The sequence below is a fragment of the Empidonax traillii genome, unplaced genomic scaffold (assembly GCF_003031625.1).
Source record: "Empidonax traillii isolate 1590-97213 ecotype Southwest subspecies unplaced genomic scaffold, ASM303162v1 scaffold196:size3368384, whole genome shotgun sequence".
Classification (NCBI taxonomy): domain Eukaryota; kingdom Metazoa; phylum Chordata; class Aves; order Passeriformes; family Tyrannidae; genus Empidonax; species Empidonax traillii.
In genome coordinates, this window is record NW_020955389.1 from 2,044,032 (window position 1) to 2,069,127 (window position 25,096).

Consider the following 25,096-nt stretch of genomic DNA (forward strand, 5'->3'; position numbering starts at 1 on the left):
TTTTTTTTTTTTTTTTTTTTTTTTTTTTTTTTTTTTTTTTTTTTGAGTAATGGCAAGTGAAGGATCTTAGTTATAAATAAGTCACATATCTTTCCTGATACTCCTTGGGTACTGATGTGCTGTGGGTTGTTTGTATTGCCAGACCTCTCAAGCTCAGAGGTGTTAGGCTGAATCAGTCATCTGCATGAGGAGGGCTGGACTACACAGATTTTGTGCCGTCTTTGGGAAGCATGCCATCATTACTATTCTTCCTGCAGGATTTCTCCTTGCTGTTCTGCATCTATATTTTATACAACTTTTCTCTCGCTGGACGCCATTCAAACCAACATCCCTGTAAGTTTCAATGTTTCTCCTGATATTATCAGGACCGATTAGAAAACCAGGGAGCTGGAAATGACAAGTGACATGAGGGGAATCTTTGTTAGATTTCTCCTAAGGGCATTTGGTACTGGAAGAGTTCCACTGTTTCAGCTGGTAGAAGTACACTCAGAACCAGACACATGGCCAGAGATGCACACGATGCCTGGTTTTATAGGTGTTCCCACAAACCACAGCTGCTATATTGGTCCAGTGCTAGGGGAAGTCCCCAAAATACTTTGAACCATTAAGTGTGGATCTTCATCTTTCTCCATCTTGCTTAGTAATTTTTAACCATTCTGGTTTGGTAGGCTTTTGTGCTCAGTGCGTTTGGTTATCTCACACTGTGTATTTCACGTAGCGTCAATGTAAATGGATGCAGGCATGTGGGAATGAGAAAACTGGGACTATCTAATCTGGGAGACTGGTATGAACACTGTCTTCTGTATTCAGTGATTTGCACCTTGCTTGTCCAGTGTGCTTGCTTAAATCTTCCTTCACAGCTAAGATCCTCCTTGGCCCAGCCTGGTACCAGCTGTTGAAATACTCTCATAGTCCCCTGTGGATCAAATTCTATTATCCTATGCACTAGTGAATGGACTATCACTGATCTAATTTTGTTAAATTGTGTTTGCATGTTGGGACTAAGAAAAAAACTTAGTATAAGATTAGTTTCACTGTAACCAATGTTTTCCTTGGATATGGAAACAAGACTTGTTTTCATTATAGGAAAAAAGGTATTTTTACTCCAGAAGATGCTAGCAATTGCAGTGATCGTAGAAGATACTAGCAATAGTTTTGTCCTAACCACTGCTGTAGCAGACGGGAGGTAGGAAAGCATTCTCCCAGGCGTGAACTTTGGCTTGGTTTACACTTGTTCTCAGCTTCATGAGCGATTACCATCTCGGAGAGGAAGCGTGTATCTTTACTGTCAAGAAAATGATTTACTTTGTTTCTTATTTTAAACACAGATACGTTTTAAAGGAAAGACAATACCTCTTATCCATCAGAACAGGGAATTTATCTTGGCACATCATAATTTCAAAGAACTTTGAAGACAAAGAAGACAAATAGTTTTAGGCTAAAGAACAGTGTGGGAGATTGTCCTCCTAGCTTTTCTTCCCACTTGGCTACCGTCTGACTTTTAGGTTACAGCACATAGTAAAGTTCTGCGGAAAACTCTGAAACAACGGGGATCAAAAAATCTCAGAATCATTTGAATTGGAAAAGACCTCCAAGATCATCAAGTCTAGCCTTTGACTGATCCCTGATCACTACCTTATCAACTGGATTATGGCAGTAAGTGTCACATCCAGTCATTTCTTGAACACCCCCAAGGCTGATGACTCTACCACCAGCTCTGTTGCCCTTCTCTGGACACACTCCAGCACCTCATTGTCTTTTTTACCCTGAGGGTTAAGGACGCAGGATTCAAGGTGCAGCCTCACCAGTGCTGACCACAGGGGGACAATCACTGCCCTCGTCCTGCTGGCCACACTATTTCTGCTACAGGCCAAGATGCCATTGGCTTTCTTGGCCTCCTGGACACACTGTTGCCTCATGTTCAGCCAGCTGTTAAACAGCATTCCCCAGGTCCTTTTCCTTTTCAGCCACTCTTCCCTCAGCCTGCAGCATTGCGTTGGTGTTGTTTTGACCCAAGCGCAGGACCTGGCACTTTGTCTTTTTGAACCTTATATCACTGGCCTCAGCCCATTATGATCCATCCTGTCCAGATCCCTCTGTAGAATTTTCCAACCCTCCACACGATTTACTGTCATCTGCGAACTTACTGAAGGTGCACTCAATCCCCTCGTTCAGATCACCAGTAAAGATATTAAACAAGACTGAGGTATTAAACAGGATGGGTCCTGCAGCAAGAAGCAGAGTAGCTGTGTCAGTTCAGGGACAAGGCCACATGAATTAGCCCTTCTGAGAAACATAGCTTACTAAAGTAGTGTAAATATAGCCAGGAATTATCTCTGATGACACTTTTTGGAAGGCAAACTCATTATTAACTTTAATTAAGAGCCTGCCTTTCAGATGTAAATCTGAAACGCTTCTTCCTTTCTAAGACTTTAAAAAAATAGTTTGAATCATAAGACTACCATTTAGCTTTTGGACTTTGTAGTACTTTTAAAGAGTCAGCTCATGAAGTTCTGAAATGCTGTCTCATATGCTTCACTGGAAATGTACAGTGGTTATTGGGACCCTGAGAAGTTAATGAGATGCAGTCTGAAGGCTAAACATGAGAGCAGGGAAAATGTGGATGTTGCAAAGCTGTGACAAGACCAGACAAAAGGACAATATTTTTAATTGTGCTTACCAGCATTTTTTCCCATTACGATTTTCAACTGGAATTTGTGCCGCACAGAAATCAGCCAATAACTTGTCTTTCTTTCCCACTTTTCTGAATGAGCAACTTGCTCTGCCACTTCTATGGGCATCTCTATGACTGACTGCTTTCCATCAAGACGATCTAATTGTAATAATCCTTCGCTATCAAATCTTTACCAGCCCTCTCTCTTCTTTCTGTAGCTTTGACTCTTTCTCCTACAGCTATCATTCATTTTCTTCCCATTATCCTTTATGGACAAAATGACTTCCTGAACTCATGACCCATCAATTCCTCCCGCACAAAAATCTTCTCTCATAGAAGCAGAACTAAATGTGCCTTGGAAGTTTATAGAAGCATGAAAGTAAATTAATACATTGATGATTTGGTCAAACCCAAAAGTTTATGATTTATCATATGGTTTTTATGGCTGAATCTGTGGAAGATGTCTGTCTTTCTAAGCTGTGACTAGATACTGAGTTGCTTGGAAACCATAAAATATGAGTAGGGAGCTGGCTTCTGCAAAGCTTACCTCACTTTTCTATGTGATGGCCCTACCATTTGGCTCAACGGATTACTCTGAAGGGCTTTTCTTAATTTAATTGCATTTGGTTTAGTGTCTTTTTCATGCTATTAGAAAGAAAATCCCAAGTGACTAACGCAGATGTTTTCCTTCTCTGTCTAATGTAACAGTAACATATTAGTCAGTGCTCTGAATGTTCCCCACCATGAAATGAAATGGAAGTTTTTTACATGAAGCACAGCAGGTTTCCCCTTTATAAATCCAATTTTAATTTTATTATAATTTTTTGGGCAATAACATAGGTGATATAACTGACAGATTTTCTAAAATCTTGACGTCTATATGAGTAGAAGTGGAAGCAGAATTCATATCAGCAAACTAAGTTAAATATTCACCAATATAAATTACAAACAGACTTTAAAACATATTTTAAAGAATCTCATAATTACTTTTGTGAAAGCTGGATGCTATACAACAATCTTGCCAAATACGTATTATGTGAACTTACCACGTCCTTAAAATTCTACTGAAATCTTCTCAACGAATTCCTTTTTTATATCTGCATGGAATATAGCAAGTTGAAGGTATAGAGGAAGTAAATCTCTGTAGTTTTTTCTTATAGTAAATAAAATATTTGCTATTTCCATTTACTTCTGAATCTGCAACATGAATTGCCTTACTTATTGGAAACTTACTTATTGGAAACAGCTGAAAGAAGCTGAGAGAAGAGGATTGAAAACAACCAAAGATCAGATCTAAATCAAAAACCAATATATTTCAAGTTTTCCCTTTCTAGTCCATTGGCAACTTCATAAACACTTTACTAACTGTATAGCTGCAAAACATATATCACCTTATATTAATCTTATCTATTCCCCTGAGTGTTTTAACATATGTACAGAAAACACTATCTTCCTTGGGTTGGTATTATGTTATATATCAGTGTCAGTGAAAACTTGTCATAAACCCTCTATATTTTATTCCAAATAATTTATTAAACTGATATTGTGCTGTTGGATGACCCCTATAAACCTCGTATAGGAAATGGAAAAAAAAAATGTTTTATGAAAACATTTCTTTGGAGGATAAATAATTCAGCCTAGATAATGCATCTTGAGCTGATGAATGCAAAGTTTTATGTGGAAAATATTCCAATATTTAATATAAGGACTAAGTAAGCTGAGAAAAATGAAATTGCATTTTTTCTTTCCTTACCTTTTCTTTCAGGTCTTAATCTACATTGCTGCATATAGAAAAAGGCTATACATCTCAAAACAAGCAATATCTGTGAGAGGAAATTATCAATATTTGCAATTACTTTAGTTGTTTTTAAAGGTGCAGTCATGCGAGGTGCAGAGTACTCTCAAATTATGATGTGTTCACCAGGTATTGATTGCTTTCAGCACTTCTTCAGGACCACCAGAACTGCATAAAACCCTAGCAATGTAGTTCTATATATCCATCTAAGTGAAGAGTTCTTTTTTGTTAGCCAAACATACTCAATAACATGTCAGAGAGCTTGAAGGTATTGGATATTGCAACATTCATTCTTCATTTTAACTGACGTTAGCAAGGCCTTCAGAAATATTTAATGAATTCAGTATTAAGCGCCACATCATTTGGAGGCAGTGATGCACCCTACCTTTGTTGCTGCCAGCTTACGGTTAGAAAAGCTGAGATAGTCACTGCTGGCAGGATGAGGTGGGAGGAGAGGTCAGTGTCTGGACGGAAGACGTGCCTCTTGCAGTAACACTTAGTGCAGAGGCAATGAGTTCCAACAGGTCATTTGGAAAAGAGGAGTTTATTTATTGTTTCATGTCTTTATCTAGCTAAGTAAAGTCATGATCTCCAGGCAGGGAGCAGCTTGCTTACTTTAGATATTCTAGCCTCAGCAGATGTTCTGAATCTCTGAAGAAAATGTTCATCTAGTTTAGTTTTACTTCATGAGACACAGTGGTATGGTTTCTCCAGCTAGAGAAAAGCTGTAAATTCTCCATCACTCTCTTGCCAAATGCCAATACAACAGCATGTGAAAAACGCTGGGGAAGACTTTTAAGCTGTATATTCCTGTGCCCTGAACTGCCTGCAGTGGGAAATGTAACAGAAAGTTTCCAAGAAAAGAGGACATTGAGAAACTTAATCTCCTTTCCACTGAGGCAATCTGCCAGGAAAGACCTACTGTAGGCAAAATTTGGGCAAAAAGCCTCTTCTCAGAAAACAATTTTGGTTAGGGAGGAAACATAAAGACAACTGGTCAAGTTCTTAATTCCTTATGTTTTGCTTAACCTTGGCATTAGTGAAGTAACACAAGCCAGGCTTTCAAAATCTGGTCCAGTGTTTCAAAAAACACATTGCCTGAATTTAAATGTATTTTTAGGAATCAAAACAAAAATGCAATTGAAAAGCCGGGAGTGATGAGCTTGCACCTTCACCACTCCAGTAATTTGGCTGGAGAGTGTTTCATGCTAGTTAAATTCGGGACCAAGCAGCCATAGCCATATGGCCAGATTAGCAGTGGTAGCAGGCTGCTAGAGGGAAAGAACATTGGAAAGCGAACTCAGATCTACATGAAGATAATGGGATACATGTGAACAGTTTGGGGGATTATATCAGTGTACTTGCATGTCAAGCTTTTAATTAAAAATCTGCCAGTTTTTCTTTTCCTGTATGCTCTTTTGCTGTTTACCTTGGTGACTTCCTTACTTTTTAGGTGTCTGTAGTTTGCTAATTTGTTTTATTCTGAAGTCTTTAAGAAATATCTTCCACCTCTTTTTCTCTATCAGCCTTTTTAGCAATAACCCACCTTACCTCTTCTTAAAATTTTCTTTTTTGCATGTTCCTCATCTGTAGATTTTCCTGTTTTCTCCATTTTTTTAGATTTTTTGCCCCCATCTTTGCTACAACGTTCTCCCTTTTCTCTATATTTCTCCCTCCATTCCTAAGAATTTTTTCTTACATCTGTCCTCTGCCATTCCAGAACTCCATCTCTCCTCTCAAGTAAGAGACTGACTTTGGTGGGAAAGCAATGATCTCTTTTTTTTTCTTTTCTTTTTGCTAGTAAGACATTGTTCTTGTCTCCTATTGGGCAAAAGAAGGACCAGGCAAACCTCTTTTCTATTCTGCTTCACGGAGGGCCTTTTGCCCTATGTGGTCTGGGTGTGGTGAGCTCAGATAGCCTGCTGATGCTTTCATTGCATGGGCCACAGGGAGGGGATGTACCTTTCATTCCCTCCCCTACACAGAGCCCTACCACAGCGTCAAGATGACGAGAATCACTGAAGCAGAGGGATGAAGCCTTAGGGCGGGAGGGGGGAATAAATAATGGATTGTTCTCAACCCTCCCTATTGCATTAGGCTGCCAGATGATTGCTTATTCCTTGCTTCCACCCACACGCTTCATGCCACCACCAGCATTTTCGGTCCTTTGTGGCTGAGGTTGTGGGCTAGTCAGCTGATGAGTCAGCCCTGCTAACCAGTGCTTTTCCAGCTCCCCATGGCTGGGATAGCTTTGGCATAAGAGTTTCAGCGAGCACTATCTGCACGGAAGATGGGGACCGCTTGGGCACGTTAGTTGGTTTATTTAGAATTTTACCATTCTGCAAATAAATAGCAGTTTTCCAGGGGTGTACAATTCATCTCGTCTTGTTCTCTTTGCGTAGTCTCCAATGCAGGAAGTTTTGAAGTTACGCCCTGTGATGGTTTTAGTCTAGTCCAAACCGTCACACGCCCTGTATACCATCTGTTAGTATGGGAGTGTGGAGTTAATGGGAAATTCAAACTTTGAATAGGTCAGGAAATTCAAAGATTTGTTCTCACAGCAATTAACTACATGTTGGTCTCAGATGGTACTTTAGCTCGTTGGGTTAATGTACAAAACGAATCTTGCGCCACAGCCGAGTTCCCCCACCGCAGCTAAACTTGGCACAGGGACCGAGTGGGAGAAGAGAGGATCGGAGCTTCAAAATACCTTTGTGCCTTCTCAATGCTGGGCAGGCCTGGGCCTCTTTAGTGCTTCCCAGGGGTCAGAACACCCTCCGGGACTGGCGCATGCAGCATCTCACAGCTCATGTCAACTGGGAAACATCTGGCCAATAGAAAATACATCAGGCAGAAGCATGTTCCAGCTGCCCTGTTCCCAGCCTGCCCCATCCTGCCTTGACTCCACCAACTCATAGACATGTTGCTGTGGCTGTGGTGCAGCGGTTTGGCACTCCAGCTCCTTTTCTTGTTCTCCACATCAGGCAAAGCCCATGCTGTGCTAGGACAGGTTGTATGGACCACCACACGTGGAAGGCTCAGTCACAGCTACTTGCTTTAAACTAATTTCTGCAGCTGCATTATTTGCTGTCCTCTTCAGTCTGCCTGGATAGTTCCAGGCATCCATCAGCAGTCCTGGCCAAGCTAGACCTTAGTTTGCAATGCAGTAGCAAAACTTTTTTCCTCCTCTTCTGACAAAAACTGTGTGGAAAGCACTGGACCACTAGAAAGGTAGCTGAGCATCAAGTATGTACAGTATGTTGGGGCAGCAGGAAGAAGGTGATGGTAGAAGCGATTTTGTGAGTATGCTTGCCGTAATTTTTGCAACTGAGTTACTCAGAAAACCTTACATTTTGATTGTAATCGTTGTGATTTGTCACAGTACTTAAACTTATTTCTAATGAAAGAATACCTCTTAGTAGCTATTTAAAGTCAATTTATTTATTAAATAATGATTTATAGTGCACTAATACGAAATTGTTTGATTTTGGATTATTAGTTGAAGTATAAGTGAACTGAATTGCATTTCTCTGGATAATTTTCAAATTAAATAAACTTCACAGAAGAACTAAAAAAATACTGTACAGGCAGACTTGCAGCTAATTGAAATTACTGTATACATGTTCTCTTATACATACATACATACATATTTATATATATATATGTGATGTACATAACCTTGACTGTCAGGTGCAAGATATTAGAGCTGAGGAGAGAATGAGGAAAGTTTGCAGTAATCATTTGGAAATCGGCATATGAGGAGTCATTGTTTATCTTGACTTCACTGCACTAAATTACTGACCAATTCTTTTTCTAGAATTGCAGGTCTAGTGGGACTTAGGCACATGTAAGTACATCTCCTTAGAAAATGGAGCAATTGACGACATTGTCTTTGAGTAGAAGAGGTCATATTCTTGAAGAAAGGTTACAAATATTTTATTTTCAGATAATAAGGGATAGAAAAAGGACTCTCAGTAAGGCAAGACTCTTTAGATACCAGCTTTGTGGCCAACTCCGCAGAAAAGAGCTGAGAAGCAAGTATTCTAGCAGCTCCTAGAAATGCCCATATGTAAACTCCTTGTTGCTGTTACCAGTGATTTTTTTTGCCAAATGTGTCCAGAAGAACAGTATCATTTGTTTGTAAAAGAAAGGTAGTACAACTGCATTCTTGTGTATCTCTTTCCATAACTAGAAAGGGAAAATTGCCATGTTAATTAAATATTTGCATTAATATCCAGTGATCTTTCACTTTAGACAAACCAACCTCTTGCTATTTAGCCAAAGTTCATATATACGGACAAAGTCACATCTCTCTTGAGGCAGGAGTTGATCCTGTAAATTTTTCATTTGCATGGGAAGTTGTTGTAGTGGTGAGTGACTGAGCACAAATCAGTAACATAAGACTCAAGGCAACGTCTTCAGAAGTCTCAGAAATCTTGGAAACTGTAGCCTATCTTCAAAAATGTCTGTGGCTTTGTCTACACTGGAACTGTTACCCTTGAGGCCACTCCAGATGCTGTGGACACCCTCCCTTTATAGACTATTGCCTCTGCCTCTTCACCTCCATCAGCACTTTGTCTGAGCCAAGAAGCTGCGGTGATGCTCAGTGTCTCAGGTTAAGCCTACATCGCTGCCCAGCCTTCCTATCCGTGATGGGAGTGCGTTGATCTCTGATAGTGAGGTCCACCAGCAGTAAAGTCACAATCCTCTGTCCAGCATCCAACCTAATTCCTCTCCGTAAATACAGGTGAGACCTGGAGCACGGATAGGGTGTCATTAATTTCATATAAAAGTTAGACTGGGAGGGTATCTTTTGCGTAAACGGCAAAGTGCACTGCACACAGGAGGAGACCTCGCACATCAAGGACATACACGTCGAGGTCAAGCCTAAAGTGTAAAAAGCCCTAATTTTGAATGAAGTCAAGAGTACTTGCAACCTGTGGGTGCATCTCCAGGATCCCTGAAGCAGTCTGTAGCATGTATGGGCACACCTGAACAAGCTTTCACCTGTTTAGTGTGTCTAATAATAGCAATGAACTTGCAGGACAGTGTGCAAATGAGTCATCTCATCCCACACTATGAGTCCTCAATAAGCTTAGTGCTGTGCCCTCATTCCTATTGTTACTTACTTAAGCTGGATTATAAAGATGGTTTGGGTGAGCCTGTTTGTGCTGCCTTTAAATGAAATGTGTCTGTGTACTAATCCTCACAAAATATCAATGAGCAATACAGCCACCATAATTTTTTAAATTGTAGGCTCCGAAGTAATTTAACAGCTTTTGAAAACTTTATTTCAGGTAATTAGTGCAAATAATTAATGATGGAAAAACAACAGTTGCTTTCATAGCGTTAACTGCTTGTGAAAATAGGCCAAGCCCCCCCCTTCATTGGGTAGAGTTGACTTCTCATAAGAGGAAAAATATTTTAAACTTTTTTCTTTAAATGTCCAACTGCCCCTCATCATCCAAAGGTCATTCTATCTACCACCTGCGAGACACATCCATACAAGATTACTGTGTTGTTCATTTGCAGGATGCTCAGCTAAAATAAAGTAGGATTTTATGACTGAGGAACAAGCTCTAACTAATACTTGCTGTACTTCCATAATATTACTTCAGAATCAGTTCATAAGCCTGTTTCCTGGTCTAGCATTTCTGTGTCGTTTTGTTTCTAACACTGCAGCAGGGCAATGTTTAATTCAGGGCAATTGTATCTGTTGTTTATTGAATCTAATGTTTGTTTGACTGTTTACCATGGCTTTTAAATATCTTAATTAGCATAATTCACAGTAGCACATGGTTGGCAGACTTGGACCTTTAAGATAATAAAAAGGAACAGGCTAACTAAATATTTGTAAAAGGTGCCGGTATCATTTAGGTATTTGACTTCACCTTTTATTTAGTTCTACTCAGGCAACATTATTTCATCTGGATAAAACTCCAAGCCATGCATTTATTCCCTGCTCAAACTGAAATAAAATAGTCTCATGGCATATTTGGGGTAATCCTGTGCAATAATATGTGTGTGCCCTATGTCTGTGTGGGTCGAAAGGATGAGTTGCCTCTTTAAAAGGTTTCCGTGAACCTGTATTGTTATAGTAAGCTCTGGTAGGCGAGGGGTTGCGTGACTGCAGCAGACTCATTTGTGACCTCAGAAAAGTGGTTATGAAAGTGATCTCTTGATCAGAGGAATAGAGCTCTGCTGCCTGCCAGACCAGCAAGGCAGAAATGAGCCTCCTCCCTGCAAATCTGCCCCGGCAGGAGAAAAAACATTCTTCTTTTGGATGCAGCATAATGATTCCTCTGAAAAATACTCAGGCTTAAAGCGAAGCAGGCTCTAGAGTATATATTGTTTCCAGTTAACTTTCACATATTTTAAGAACACGTGCAAAAGCATCTTCACTTGTAATTCACAGTTTTCATTTTCTGCCCTAAACCTACTCATATTTTCCTTAGAGTAGTGTAATAAGTCTTGTTGCAGTGGTTATTGGACTGACTCTAACAGTTAGCCACAGTGTATATCCAATGAAGATCATGATGAAAAAAGCAATATAGACTCCTTTTTATGTCACATAATGAACGTAAAACAGATCTGATGAGTCAGTAAGAAATCACTGTTTTTCATCCAGAGGAACTTGACAGAATAAGAAGCACTAGCAGTAATTTATATATCATAATTCTTTTTATACACACTATTCACCTAGCGTTGATTGCTCAGTGAAAGCTGCAATTGGCTATAATTGCCTAGAAAGTTGAAGCTACAATCCTGTATGTTTCATGAGTGAGAGACGAGATTCTTGTCCTTATCCCATAAGGAATACTCGTTATTTCTTGGGTAACTTGCTATGAGTCAATTTAGCAGGTACCTTTGTTGGAGTCAGACTTGCCTGTTCAAGTCAATAACACATATGCAAAAGAGTTGAAACTGGAGAAAAGGTTATATTTAATTAGCTAGGACTTTGTTTCTGAAATACAGAACACTGGTTGTTCCTTGTCGTCACATGGGACAAGTTTGATAAGAACTCTGTGCCTATCTTTTAATTTTATCACTGTATCTAAGTAATCTCTGGTTTTAAAAATCGAAAAGCAAATCAAGGCAGGGACACAACTTACAGTCTTAGAGCATTCAAGTATTACCTTTCCTGCCTTTTTACAGTCAGTATTTTTTATTATGGTTAGAATATTTGAAGGTTCTAATTCTGTTTCTCAACATAGGGACTGTGGTATTTTAAAAAAACTTAATTTCTCTAGTGCTAAGGAGGAGAGAGAATGTAAGCACGCTACTGGCCTGCTTGGGGTGATTAACATCTGCTTGGAATCTTTTTCTGAGCATGGAACCTGGCTGTCAAAAAAGGCAAAGCAAAACCTTTGTGAGGAAGTGAAAAATAAAGGTTCATGTAGTAATTGAATACATCGTGTGCATGCATTTTCTACTTCTGCAGAAGGTTCCAGTTCTGCAAAGCAATTTATTTTTGGACAAACCATAATGTCTTCTCTTCAGGCCCTCTGTCTTACAAGAGATTCCAGTTGGGAACGAGGTCCATCTGCTTGGATAGCTTTGCAGGACTAGTCTTTAAATGCATATCTTAAAATCTTAGTGTGCATAAAAACACATTTAGCAGACACAGGGATCATAACATCAGTTTAGGGTTCTGGCAGTTCAATTTTTGACTTCTACTGTTGGATAGTGCTACATTTTGAGCTTTTAGGTCATATTGTCATGCTACTGGTTTTCTTCAGCATTCCGAAAGGCTCTGGAATACGGTTCAGGGTTTTAAAACTGTCCCGAAAATTGATTCTGAAACAATGTTTTTAAACTTTTAGGTAATGTTCCTGATGTTTCGTTTGTCAGTATCTTGTCTCATCATGTTTTATTACTTCTTGAAGTAGAAAAGCCAAAGCTCAAGGTCCTCCTTTCAGGCATATTTTTCCCACAGCTTGTTGGGGTCATGTAACCTCTCAAGACTTCATTCAGTCAATCTCATCATGGCAGCCTCCACAGACAGCAGGAAAGACCAAAGCAAAGCAGCTCTGCCTTAGAAGGAGAGTGCCGTGTTGTGTGGGGTGTGTGTGCTTATCAGAGGTTCTGCAGCAGTGTGGTGTGATATCCAGCTGACTTAAAGGTGGAGATTCTCATATTTCCTCTGTCAAGTGTGTTTGCTTATCTAAAGTACACTGGTAAGCAAATGTGTCTTTGCCTTTAATATTGGATACAGTATCGCTGCTATATAAAGCAGTACTAAGGAATTGCTCTTACGATATTTCTAACTCTAAAACTGTTGGATCCAGATTTGGTTTTCTGGATAACATATGCACATCCTGCGCACTAAGGTCTCAGTGTAGATATTTTGGGTGCAGTGTTTATTTCATCTTAAAGGTTTCCTTTATCCTCTCCAGATCATGTGCATTGGCTATTTTTAAACAGTCTCTTGGATGATATACTGTCCTACTGACACATGCTCTTTCAACTCTCTTTTAAGAGATACTGACTTAAATTCCTCTTGGAGCTAGCAGGTGTGAATTTAGCCTGTTCCTTTCCATGCAGAATCCTGCAAACAAAATTATAAAGGGACAAGAGTGTTATAAAAGCACTAGAAATTGAGGAGTGGAACCTCAGGAGATAGTCTGTTGGAAACACAGACCTGGAAAAGAAGTTATCAAATCCAAAAAGGCTAACAAGATTTCTCACATAAGTTAGTCATTGTCAGGTTGCTTTAATCAAGAAGGGGAAAAAATGCCTTCTCATGCACTTTCATAGTTGCATTTGTTTTCACGCCTGTTTTTTTATTTGATTTCATCCTTCAGGGATGGATCCCTAAATGTTTTAAACTGCAGATCTAAACTGAAGAGGGTAAAATGGTGCACATCTTCTGTAGCCAACAGAGACTAAAAAAGTTCTGATATTCTCAAGGTAAATCTACCTTCAGGACTTCATTGCATTTCTTCAGTAAGATGCAGTTCTTACAATCACCTTTTAAAAAGTGGGAAAGATTCCAGTAGACTGCAGTATCTTACTTCTGAGCTGAGCTTTTCTCTTAGTTGTCTTTTTAGTAAAAATGGATTTTGGTCTAATTATTTACATTTTGGAAAAATATTTCAGACTCAAATTTATTTCAATAGGCTGTTTATCATTAAAGAAACTTTTTTTTTGTTTGGATGCAATGATTAGTCACAAGCTGGTCTTTCATCATATGCTTAAATTTAGTCACATACAGCCTTTCTCATAAGGTTCTGATTTTTCTTATTGTCACTTCTGTGATATACTTTGTTTCGCATCACAGATGCTGCTCTTGTTCATCTTTTGTTTATTTTCTGTCTGCAACAAATTTTGTGGACAAGGTCATGGCATTGCAGTGAGAATATAACAACATAAGAAGTGCACTACTGTGTCACACCAGTGGTCCATCTAGTCTGGTATTCTCATCTCCAAAATTCATGTCTTTTATCTACTTTAAAACATTCTTGTCTTGGTGTTACCAGGCACTTCACAGGCCTCATATTGCGGGGTTGCGTGAACAGCAGTTTTGCATTCAGTTCATCCATTGCCCTTACAATTTTGTAAACCTCTTTGTTACATCTGCTCTCATCCTTCTCTGTAAAGCCATTTTAGCCTCTCTTCAAAGGGTGACTGCCTCTACTGTGGACACCAATGTCCATTGTTGTATTATTTTCTTTGGGAGAATTAATCCTGAAAAAATGGCCTAATGACAATGAAATAGTATAAGCCACATCAAAAGAGGACTGGACTCTTGGGCATAGAGAAAAGACATGCTGGGAATTCAGGGGATATAGAGAACCCAATTTTTAAAATATACCTGAACAAGGGAAAAGATGAACAGTTATTCAGCCAAGAAACCATTATGAAGGATGTTTAGGCCGTCTGCTCCACAGATCCTACAATCAATGTGTCATGGTGTGCTGTTCCTCAGAATATGTATATATATATATATATATATATATATATATATATATATATATATATCATAATCAGCAGGGTGAGCTGAAATCACACTCAAAAAATGAGGATGTAACAGCTCAGAAAACACTGCAATACACTTAAGGCTAATGTAGATTAGTTTGGTGAAGTTGTGAACAAAAAAATAAAGCTACATTCATTGTACATTCTGAGGTCCTTAACTCTGGAACTAACCAAAGTTAAACAAACTTTTTAAGTACAGAATAGTATCTTAAATTTATATTTTCTACTCTAAACTTTTGCTATATATCTCAATTCCGCTTAATGCACATGTAATTTACAAACTTGAGGGACAAGGAATCTGTTGGAATCATCTTAATTTTTGTGAGGGATGTGGGTACTGATTTGAAAGTGGACTAAGTGGTTTGCAGATTTCCTACCTGAGGTTGTTGATAACTCAGGACTGCAATCCATTTTGTAGTCTGACAGAATAACCCATTTTCATTTACCTTTTATATGTTTATTCAAAAGGGTGTGCAAGCAAATACACCCTCAGACAAGCTAATGTATTACAGCTTAATTAAAGAATGGAATAGTACACAGATAAAATTAAGGCCCCAGGACTGAACCTATAAATCAATAAGTTTCCATCATCGAGTCATCATATTTAATGTAGGAGATAATCAAATGGAATTGTGCTGTTAAACAGAAAGATTACTTGGAATAAGTCTTATATCTTGGGATAATTTTGGAGAACTGCATGTCTCCAGCAATCTTATAGCCAGTGTTGTCTACCAGACCAACTCATAACTCAAATATTTACTCACAGTGATGCAAACAGATCTCTAAAATATCTCCCTTGCCAATGTGCAGTGTGGGGTTGTCTGTTGGGTAGATCATCTGTTGAGTCATATGAAGAGAGAAAGGTTGCAACAGTAAGCTACAGAGAAGAAATGCGCTTTCTAGACAAGTTCTTTCGAGTCTGTTGTTTGTATAATTAGCACACAATTTTTGTTTCACATGGAGACACAGTGTTTGTTTGGATCTGTGATCCCCCAGAAATTATGGGATGAGGGAGACGTAGTCTGTCCCAGACTACATAAAAACGTGACAAAAGTGTGATTTCTTGTGAGCCAACTGTGTGAGATATGGATAGAATAAAGCATCAAAAACCATTATAGAAGAAGAGTTAGTAACTTATTTTGCATGTTCTCCATATACACACACTTTTTATGACAGCTACTTCACCATTCTCAGCATTTCTTAAATTAGCCTACACATTTTATAAATTGAGAATTGTGGAAACAGAACTTACCCTGATGCTCATTCACCTAAAATATTGAGCAGCTCTTTACCTTACCACATTAATCCTGCTTGTAATATAATGAAAATGTTCCTGGAGGAAATGTGAAATGCCCATTACTGGGAATACTCAAAAACCCTGAGCAACCTGAAATTAGTCTGTTTTGATCAGGGTGAGGTAGACCAGATGACCTTCAGAGGTTCTTTCCAAAAACCTGCAACTTTCTAAGTCTTTGTGATTCTCTATCCTGACTGAATTAACAGACCTGGGTTCCCCACAGGTAAAACACTTTCCTAAAGCTACTTGCATCAGAGCACAACTGAGCATTAGCAGGCAATAGTTTTCAGCTTCTCAGCCTGCCTCATCTAAACTGTATTTCCCAAAGGCACACAGACCTCTTTTTCACATGCAAGAAAAAAATACCCTGAACTTGGTCACCTCTGCAAGAAGTCCTTGGTTTGTGTTTCTTCTTTCACCTACACCTGGATTCTGATGCTATATTTTTGCTGGACTACCCAGGGCTGCCTGCCGTGGCGTCACACCAGCTCTATAACAGACTTGGTCTGTCAATCATTAATTCCTACCCCAAACTGGTTCTCTTCCTGACACAGCCTTGCTAAACAGTTAAATTGAGGGAAAAAATGAGACTGATGGGTTTTAGTGGGCAGTGTGAGATGGATGATGGTTTTTTTTCTGGGAACTGGAGAAAAGCATGCTGGAGAAACAAACTTGCCCAAGGCAGGAGGTTCACCCTTCTCCCTTGCTCGCCTGCTGGAAACCCTCTGAGGTCTCATCCTTAATATCTTGTGTGATCACCACTAAATCTTGTAATGAGCCAGATCTGTCAGGGCTGATGTTTGTAGAAAAACTATAGGTATGAGAGTTTTTTTCCCTCTTTTTTATGTGGTTTTTTTTTTTTTTTTTTTTTTTTTTTTTTTTTTTTTTTTTTTTTTTTTTTTTTTTTTTTTTTTTTTTTTTTTTTTTTTTTTTTTGTTGTTTTTGTTTTGTTTTGGTTTGGTTTGGTTTGGTTTTTTGTTTGTTTTTTTTTTGTAGAAATAATTTCCATGTGTACTCTTGCACACACAGATGGCAGTGGCAGCTGGATCACCATTTTAGAGAGTTTATCTGATCTGCAATAATTTCTAAAATCACAAAACCCTCCAGTGGAATATAGCGAAACTGTTCATATTGACGATCACTCCAGCACCGTGTTTTACTGTTTGCAAAAGGATTTGACTTCAGGGAAACACTCCTCACCCTTTGCACGGCGAGCTTCCTCCCCCCTCCCTGCTGCACGAGAGTTATTTTTCTGATCCTCTACTTTAAGCTCCTTTGCTTTTTTTAGGCAACTTCCAGATATCTGATACAGTATATAATGAGGAATTAGGTTCCATTACACGAAGGCTTAACCTTCTCGAAAAGCATTCAGCGCTTGCCAGGAGTCATCAATATTTAACAGCTGTTGTTATTATGAAATACTTCATAGGGTAATGTGGCTCGTCTGCTCGCACGCAAGGGTTTGAACGGGCGCCAGGGCCCTGTCAGAGCCGCCGGGAGATTGACAGGCAGCGAGGCTTGCGTGACAGCGGGGCTGGGGTTAGTCAGCAGTCTGCCTCCTCCGCAGCAGGCACTTCTCCTCCCCCTCGCCTCCCCTTCAAAAGGGCTCCTCCGGACGGGGTGGGACGCGGGCTGGGGGCTCAGAGGGGTGAGGTGGCCCTACCAGCCCGGCGCAAGGACCGTGGGGAGAGGAGGGCTGCAAGGCGGTGGCATCTCTTTGATGCCCCTCTCTCCTGGGGGAAAATGGATGAGGCTTGCTGGGGAAGGGGAATAAACGGTCCCGAAAGAAAGAAAGAGGGTCTGGGATCTGGAAAGCAAACAGTTTGGTTTGTACCTTAAAAAAATGTCATGCTGTACTCGAGAAACTTCAAAGGGAAGTCAGATTTCAAAGCATCTCTTAAGAAGAAGCAGACTGAGAAAACCGCTAAGTTGGGAAGAAAAACTTTGCGTTACTGCTAGTATAATTTCATCTGGTGTTCTGGTAGCCTCCACAACAGGACTGAGAACCATACAGCTTTCATTCAGAGGGTGCATTTTGGTGCTGGTTTCTTTCTCTAAGTATTTCTGCAACCTGTATGTTGTGGCATTTCAAAGTGCAAAAGTCCCCTTCATGCTGTTTGTCAGTGTAAAATAACCCTTCCTTATGCTGTATATTGTTTAATTTCAGTGTGCATCTAATGACCCCCATCCTAGTTGTCTCTTGGTGTTCTCTGTAACACAGCCAGAGGAAATAGACCATTTCAGTTCACAGCTCTAGGTTTGTTAGGCAGAATTGTTCATAACGAGTGTTTCCTAGTCAATTTGTTTTGTTTTCTTCGTATTCAGAGTAACACGCATAGCTGATTCTTCCTGCAGCTAGAAGATCCAGGAAGAAAGACTCTGTTCTCACTTCCTTTCAAGTAACAGTTACCAAAAGTAAGACTTGCATTCATAAAGCAGTATCTTGGAACCTGCAAGCTGGATTTGAGTATTTTTATCTGCCCTTTTTAAGAAATAATTTATTCCCTGGGCATCATTGGAGAGAAATGGTCTCACAGGTACTCCCCATAGAAAGGCTTGAAACTGATTCACCTGCATCATACTGAGTCTGAAAAAGACAGTACAGTCTCCCTCTTACACCCAAAATCAACCTAGGGAAGGCATTCTGTTCAGAAGCAGCATCCCTTCATTGCTCACCTGTGCTATTGCTTGGTGCAGGAAGCCTGAGTAGTGCAAGGCACCTGGGGCAGCTGGGATACAGTTTACCCACACATTAGTTTTTTACAGAGCTTAAATTGGCAGGTAATTTCACTAATTATTTTCTGAAGAACAAAGGTCATGCTTGTGTGGGATGAGATACAGAAACACCCTGGAGAATGTAATCCCATGGATTTAAAAAGTATGGTTTTACGAGTGTTCTGAAATCTCCATTCCTTTGAACTAAAGAGTATTCTGGAATGAATAAATGTTCTGTTATTTCTGAGGGAAAGGGAACGGCTGGTTTCATAATGCTTCTGTAGACTGTGTTAGGCAGCTTTTCTCTTCTTTACAATATTCCAGATTTGGCTTTCAAGCCAAAGAGTTTGCAAGTGCAGATAGCAAGGCTTGTATCAGAACTGAAGGCTCAAAAGAGACCTCAAGTTTTTGCATTGTTCTGGGCAGAGATAGCGCAGCTGTGAAAGACTCAGCAGCACTGTCTGAGACAGCCCATGCTCCTTCAATCAAACTTAACATCTTCATGGACTTTTTTTTCTCCATTAATTAACTGTCAGTTCTAACTCTGCATTATTTTTTTTTTTTTGCTTTCCACTCCTTTCAATGCTTTCAGAACAGAAATTGAAACAATGTCCTCAGATCTTTGACCTTTCCTCCAGGAAATTGCATTGGCCATTTTTCTTAATTTTTTTCTCCCTCCTCCTCCTAGCCCCCTTTCCCACAGCTCTGTATATTTCCACAGTGTTGTCCTTCTGTAGGACCCATTTCCAAACTAGTTGGCTTTTAATGTTGCATGGGATTGTGCCATGTTCACTAGATGGCATGAGCTTGCAAAACTGTCAGCCACGTATGTGCATATCTGGTATTTATCACTCTATGGTATCAATATGCTCATTCATCTTCTTTGGCAGAACAGCTCCATCTTCTGTTTTATTTCATGTTCTGAAAGTGCAGGCTCAGTACGTTGTGCTCAGAAAAAAGGTCTCTGATGGTACCACTTCCCATCTCTTCAGTTTGCCAGTTTAGAACCTAGTAGGGGAGTGCTCTACACTGAATTGCTGACCATCTAGTTTAAAGAGTTGCTTCTCCCATGGAAAGCAGTCCAAGGCTCCATAAAGCTAAATCTCTCAATTTTTTTGTAACAGCCACCAGTATTCATTAGACCGCCTGCAATATCAGCTTTTTCTTTTGCCCCATTCTTGATGTACGGGAACTCCAGCAGCCCGTGTTCCTCTCAGGTCACTGAGTCATTCTTTGCTGTCTGTTAATTTTCAGTTTTCTGCAATTTGCTGCTCCCTGTCTGCCAGAGACAGTACTCCTGCATGCTCCAATCTTCCATTTGTTTTCATCATCGTAGGCTTTAGTGTTGATCCAGAGAGGGAGCATTTTATGTGATGTCTAAGCTTGATCACAGCTATCTTGGCATCAGGGCCTTTGCTATCAAGATAGTCATCATAAGCAATATTTACTGTCCTTCAGTTCTTTCTCTTGATTCTTGGTGGTGACAGGGGTATTGTTAGACTGCTCTCTTTTCACTGTTTTTCTGCCTAGTCAGATAACATCTTGTAAGTTTCCCTCGTAGGCCTGTCATGTCTTGCTTTTCCTCCTCCTCCTCATTTGTTTCGGGGATCTGCGTGGTTTTCTGCCTGTCTTGCCCTGCTTTCTCCAGGTGACAGGCTATCACCAGCAGCAGTATCTCTTCTGAGCTGTCACTGCGGTATCAGCCACGCCACGGGTGGATTAATCAAGTATTTCCAGAGCAGGGAGGCAGAATAAGAGTGAGCAGTGAGTGACAGCTCTGATGCCTCAGGTGCAAGGAGCAAACTTTTCCGTCTCCCGAGGAACATTTGCTTCTTGTCGCAAAGGGTATTATTTGGTCTTTGATGGTGCAATAGGTCTCCTTGCAGTCCAGGCCAGTGAGTGGGGCATGTTATGAAACGGATGTGTGTGGCCTAACATATGGGTAACTCTAACTGGCAAAATAACATTAAAATACTTTCCATTTGGAGATGGAATTTATAGTAGCCAGACGAGCTGCGGAACAAACATCTCTTGTGTTCTGCTGCTGTGTTTGTATGAGCCTGAAGGCTAACAAACAGGCAGGGAGCTCTGGCCTGCTCGGCTGGGTAAGATAATAGTTTCCACTAACGATGCAGTTCAAACGGGTGGAATTTTCACAATGCCAAAAGAGAGCATCAAAGAAATAAACCTTCGTTTCCTCTCACCCTTCCCAGCTCATCCTTTAACCTGCACAAAGACCGCAGGTCACCCTGTCATTAATTACTAAAACATCTTTTCTCAGGAGGGAAACTCTGGAAGAGGCTATTGGAATAGGGGTTGGGCTTTTAAAAATTCTTGTCACAATGTATTTAAAAGATGTGTGGATGTGGCACTTAGGGACATAGTTTAGGGGTGGACTTGGCAGTGCTGAGTTGATGGTTGGACCTGATGATCTCGAGGGTCTTTTCTAACCTAAATGAGCCTATGATTCTATATCTGTTCTTATAGACAGGTGTAGCAGAAAGCTTGGCTGATTGAGGAGGAGAAAAGCAACCATTTCCGGTTAGTTAAAAAGGTATACCAAAATGAAAATGAAGATTTAAGAATCTGTATATCCTATTCACAGCAGCCTAGCTTACAAGTATGAAATCTCAAAATTGTTTTGGCTGAAAAACATGGATAGGGATCTGTTTTAGGCAGCTTGGAATTTTTCTTATGTGTTTTCCCATGCCCAGGGGAGCGTTTTATTACATCTAATTATACATTCAAGATGATTACCTTGCGGTAATGACTGACATCACTTTCAGCCAATATTTACAACGTAAGCTGAAGAGCATCACGAATATTCAGTCAGTGTTTCTTTGCGTTGCCATCCTCTGTTGTAAAATGCTGATGTATCTTGCAACAGTCCCTCACTAGGCTGTTAAATTGATGAGGGGCTCTTGCTCAGGCTCAAGAGCATTAGAGGCTTGCTGTCTGTCTCCTTTTCTTATTCTGATTTGGTATAAACGATTTCTTCCCATCTCAAACCTTTTTTTCTTGTTTGTTTATTAACCATCTCTGGCTGTGGCTATTTCAGCTTCCCTTTAGCTAGAAGGGAAAATGTAAATCAAATCAAATGTAAATCAGATCTCACCAGTATGCTCTCCTCTCTCATTCTCTCTGTGGAAAGGAAAAGAAACAGAAAACTGAATCTCTATCTGTGACCAGGGTATTTGTATGACTCAGCTCTGGAGTGGGACAGTAGGAGTAAAACTGACTTAATTTTTACTGACCAAATGATAAAGAGAGGTTCCTGTCATACTCCTTAGGTGATGCAGAAGCCTAATTATTAAGTGATATCAGCCTTTTCAGAAATGGTTTCATCATCCCCAGAAATGGGATTGTATTTCAGGGATTTTTCTGTAGGATATATCGATAGGAAGGCTTAGAGTATTCAAATATATTTTAAATCAAACAATGTGCAGTAAGAGCATTCACCAGTTTAATATCCCACAAAAGCTTTCATGATTATTAGGAAAAATACATGGAATTTTAATCTGTAGTAAGAGCTATTAATGAATTTCATGGCATAAATGACCTGCTAAAAACAAACTCTAAACCTCTGTGTAAAAATGAAACAGTTTAAGAACATTCCCTTGAATCTTATAGTCAGGCTGAAACTTGTAGAAGTGAGTAGGGTAAAGTGAGACTGAAAATAATCTGATGTCAAGAAGGTCAGCACTGAAAATAAGAAACTTATTTCAGTCCCTCGTCTTCTGAGCTATATAGACATTTTTCTATATTGTCATAATACATATTTTTATAAACAAAACAACTTGCTAACTTTCTTTTGTTTCTTTCCTGTGGGTTTTGGTTGTTGCTTTATGTAGAGTAGAGTAATGGAAAAAATATGTTCAATAAAAAATGTGATAGATATTTCATATAAAAAACATCTGGGCTGCAAAATATGTATCTTTCTCCCTCACAGCAAAAGAAAGTTGTTAGTAACTGAAATCCAGACCACAAAGACAGTAACTCCCACTTAAATCAATGCATGTTAAGTGCCTAAATAAGAATTTTAGTCTAGTGGCCCTAATCACTATGCTAACTCTTTTCAACAGCCATTCAAGAAAAGCACTTTAAGAAGCAAGTTGGCCAAACAATAAAAGAAGACAATATATCTAACAAGACTGCTGTACAAGAAGGTGGACTTCTACTAGAAGTGAGTGAAAAAACGCTGCTTTTTTCTGGCTGTAATTTATTCAGTTTGATGATATATTCGGGCTGATTATTTGTGGCAACTTTTGGTTAGTCTTGGTGGGAATCTTTCTAGAATCACACCTGTGAGTGCTTCTTCAAAGAGCAAAACTGGAAGTTTTGACAGTCATGGCCAGTCTCCATCTGGGCAATTGTATCTCTCACCTTTACATCCTCAACATTACCAGCGAACTCCAGCAGGCCAGTTCACAGTTCTTTTTCGCTTATAGGTTTATTTTACTTGGCCAGTATTTTGAGGATGTCAACGTGAGCTTTCCTGGTTTCTGATCCGAGCTGAGAATGTTCTAGGATATTTTAGTTTATCCTACTTCCTCAATTTTGTGCTCTGCACACACACTGTGCACACAAAAGTTATTCCTTCTGAGTATTTTAATCCCCCTTAGGATGACTTTATATTGGCAAAGCAGCATAAAGGGGCCATACTGTTACTGAGAATTGGATCTGTTTAACTGAAGGAAGAATTAATACTGCTGTGAACTACTGAACCAGCTAGGGCACAGTGGTCCATCCCAGATATATCCGCATTTCAAACACATGATGTAATAATGCCTCTTATACACCGAGGTCCTTGGAAATTCCTATGTCATTAAGACTACATATGTATAGTTGTTTTGGATAGGATAACATTCATGGTATAAAACTTGTGCTTTAATGACAGCTCTGAGATACATGTAAATGTAAATTAAATAGTAGCCTCTGGCAAATAATTGCTGAACTGCTGAATTAAAAATACATTTTATCATGAGATTCAATACCGTAAGTCATTCAAGTCTATGGAATGAAAACTTGCATCCTGCTTTCCTTCCTCTAAATACTTTAGAAGGTTTTAATTTTGTAGTTCAAAGCAAGGGACATAAGCACCTGATTAGCTAGCACTAGTGCCAAAACAAAATGTTTCGCTATCAGGCATTATTTTGCAGTCATTTCCATTCTCAATGAATAGGGAATAAAGGGCGTACAATAAAAGATAAATACGGTGAGTATATAATTTTTAATGATGGTCTCCTATATTTAGTTTATGTTTTGCTGGGTGTATATTACATGCCTACAAGTTATAACCATTAGGAATCTTCAAACAGTAGCCCTACTGCTATGAGTACATGGAGAGAACATTTGCACATAATTTCATGTAGGTTACAAGGATTATGCTGATGGTCAGCTTACTGCAGGGTACGTAGGAGTCATATTCTCTTTGAATATAGGGGAGATATTTTGTCCTGGGTCATGTTTAATGTGGATCATTAACTGTTTGATTAAGTGCATGTTAATATGGATGTACTTGCCAGCTTTGTTTATGGGCATGTCTGACCTAGAATAAGAGGGTGAGTTTTCCTTAGGGCTTGTTGGGAATGTTCTCTGAGGACTGAGTTTGGCTCAGATCATCGTGCAGTGGTTATGGCACATGAAGAAAAGTGTGTTTTTAAGTTGTTCAACCAAATTCACCACGGTGGTTATTAGGGACTGTGGGATTTTAACTTAAGAGTCACATTTATTATTCCTTCCAAGGAAAAGCAAACAGTGGTTGCTGTGCTTTGTATATTGACTTGTGAATCTAACCACTGTATTTGCTCTCAGGAAATATTTTTCAGCTGTCGAAAGTCACTTTCCATCTCGTGACAACACCTTGCACTGTGCAACCTCTCCTAGATGCTTTATATAACACAAACCAAAATAATCTGAATCAACAAAATATGTGTGAATAATGCTGTTCCTGAGTGCAATGTTAATAGAAAACAAGAGATAATGGTTTTTATTTATTTCCTAGAAGGTATGTTCCCTCTGCTCTGTGTATAGATAGAAATATGGAATACCAAGTACCCTAATTACTGGTAAATAATATATCTGTGACTCTTGAATCTTGGAACAGGACAGTACTTCCCCTTTCAGCTTGAAAGAAAACAATGGAATTAGGCTGTCTTCAAAGTATGTTTAAAATGTTTTTTATTTCTAAAGGCCTTTGCCACAACATGTGTTTTTTATTTACAATTTTATGGAGATTTTTTACAGCTATAATCAAATAGCTTTCATCAGCAATAACAGAATAAACAATGATACCAGTTTATCAAAGACTTTTTAGTGGAGCACAGCAGGTATCTAAATAAATAATTTCTTCCAGTGTTTTAAGATCATGTCTTCTGGATAAGAGAGTCTGTTCTTGCCATCTTTGTTCATGTGGAGGGAAGGGACAGAAAAAGCTCAAAGAATCAAAGTTTAACTTTATTAATTTTTTTTTTTAGTATACCCCATTCTTATTTTACTGTCCTTGGAGACTTCAGATTCCAACAGTTTGACTGCAGTAATGATTTTTAACTTTGCACTTTCAGAGTATTTTCCAAGACAGGTGATTTTACAACCCTTGTGCCACATGCCTTTGGGCAGAAAAGGGCCACATTCAGTT

The 25,096-nt window shown here is 39.3% G+C and overlaps 1 protein-coding gene across 1 annotated transcript in view; it reads left to right on the forward strand.

The window, feature by feature from the left end:
* The window catches only part of AHRR (aryl-hydrocarbon receptor repressor), an 87,002-nt gene that overhangs the window by 37,841 nt on the left and 24,065 nt on the right, over positions 1-25,096 (forward strand). The window contains exon 4 of the mRNA XM_027886890.1: positions 22,542-22,642. Coding sequence (XP_027742691.1) covers positions 22,542-22,642 — 101 coding nt within the window. The remainder of the gene's footprint in view (positions 1-22,541; positions 22,643-25,096) is intronic.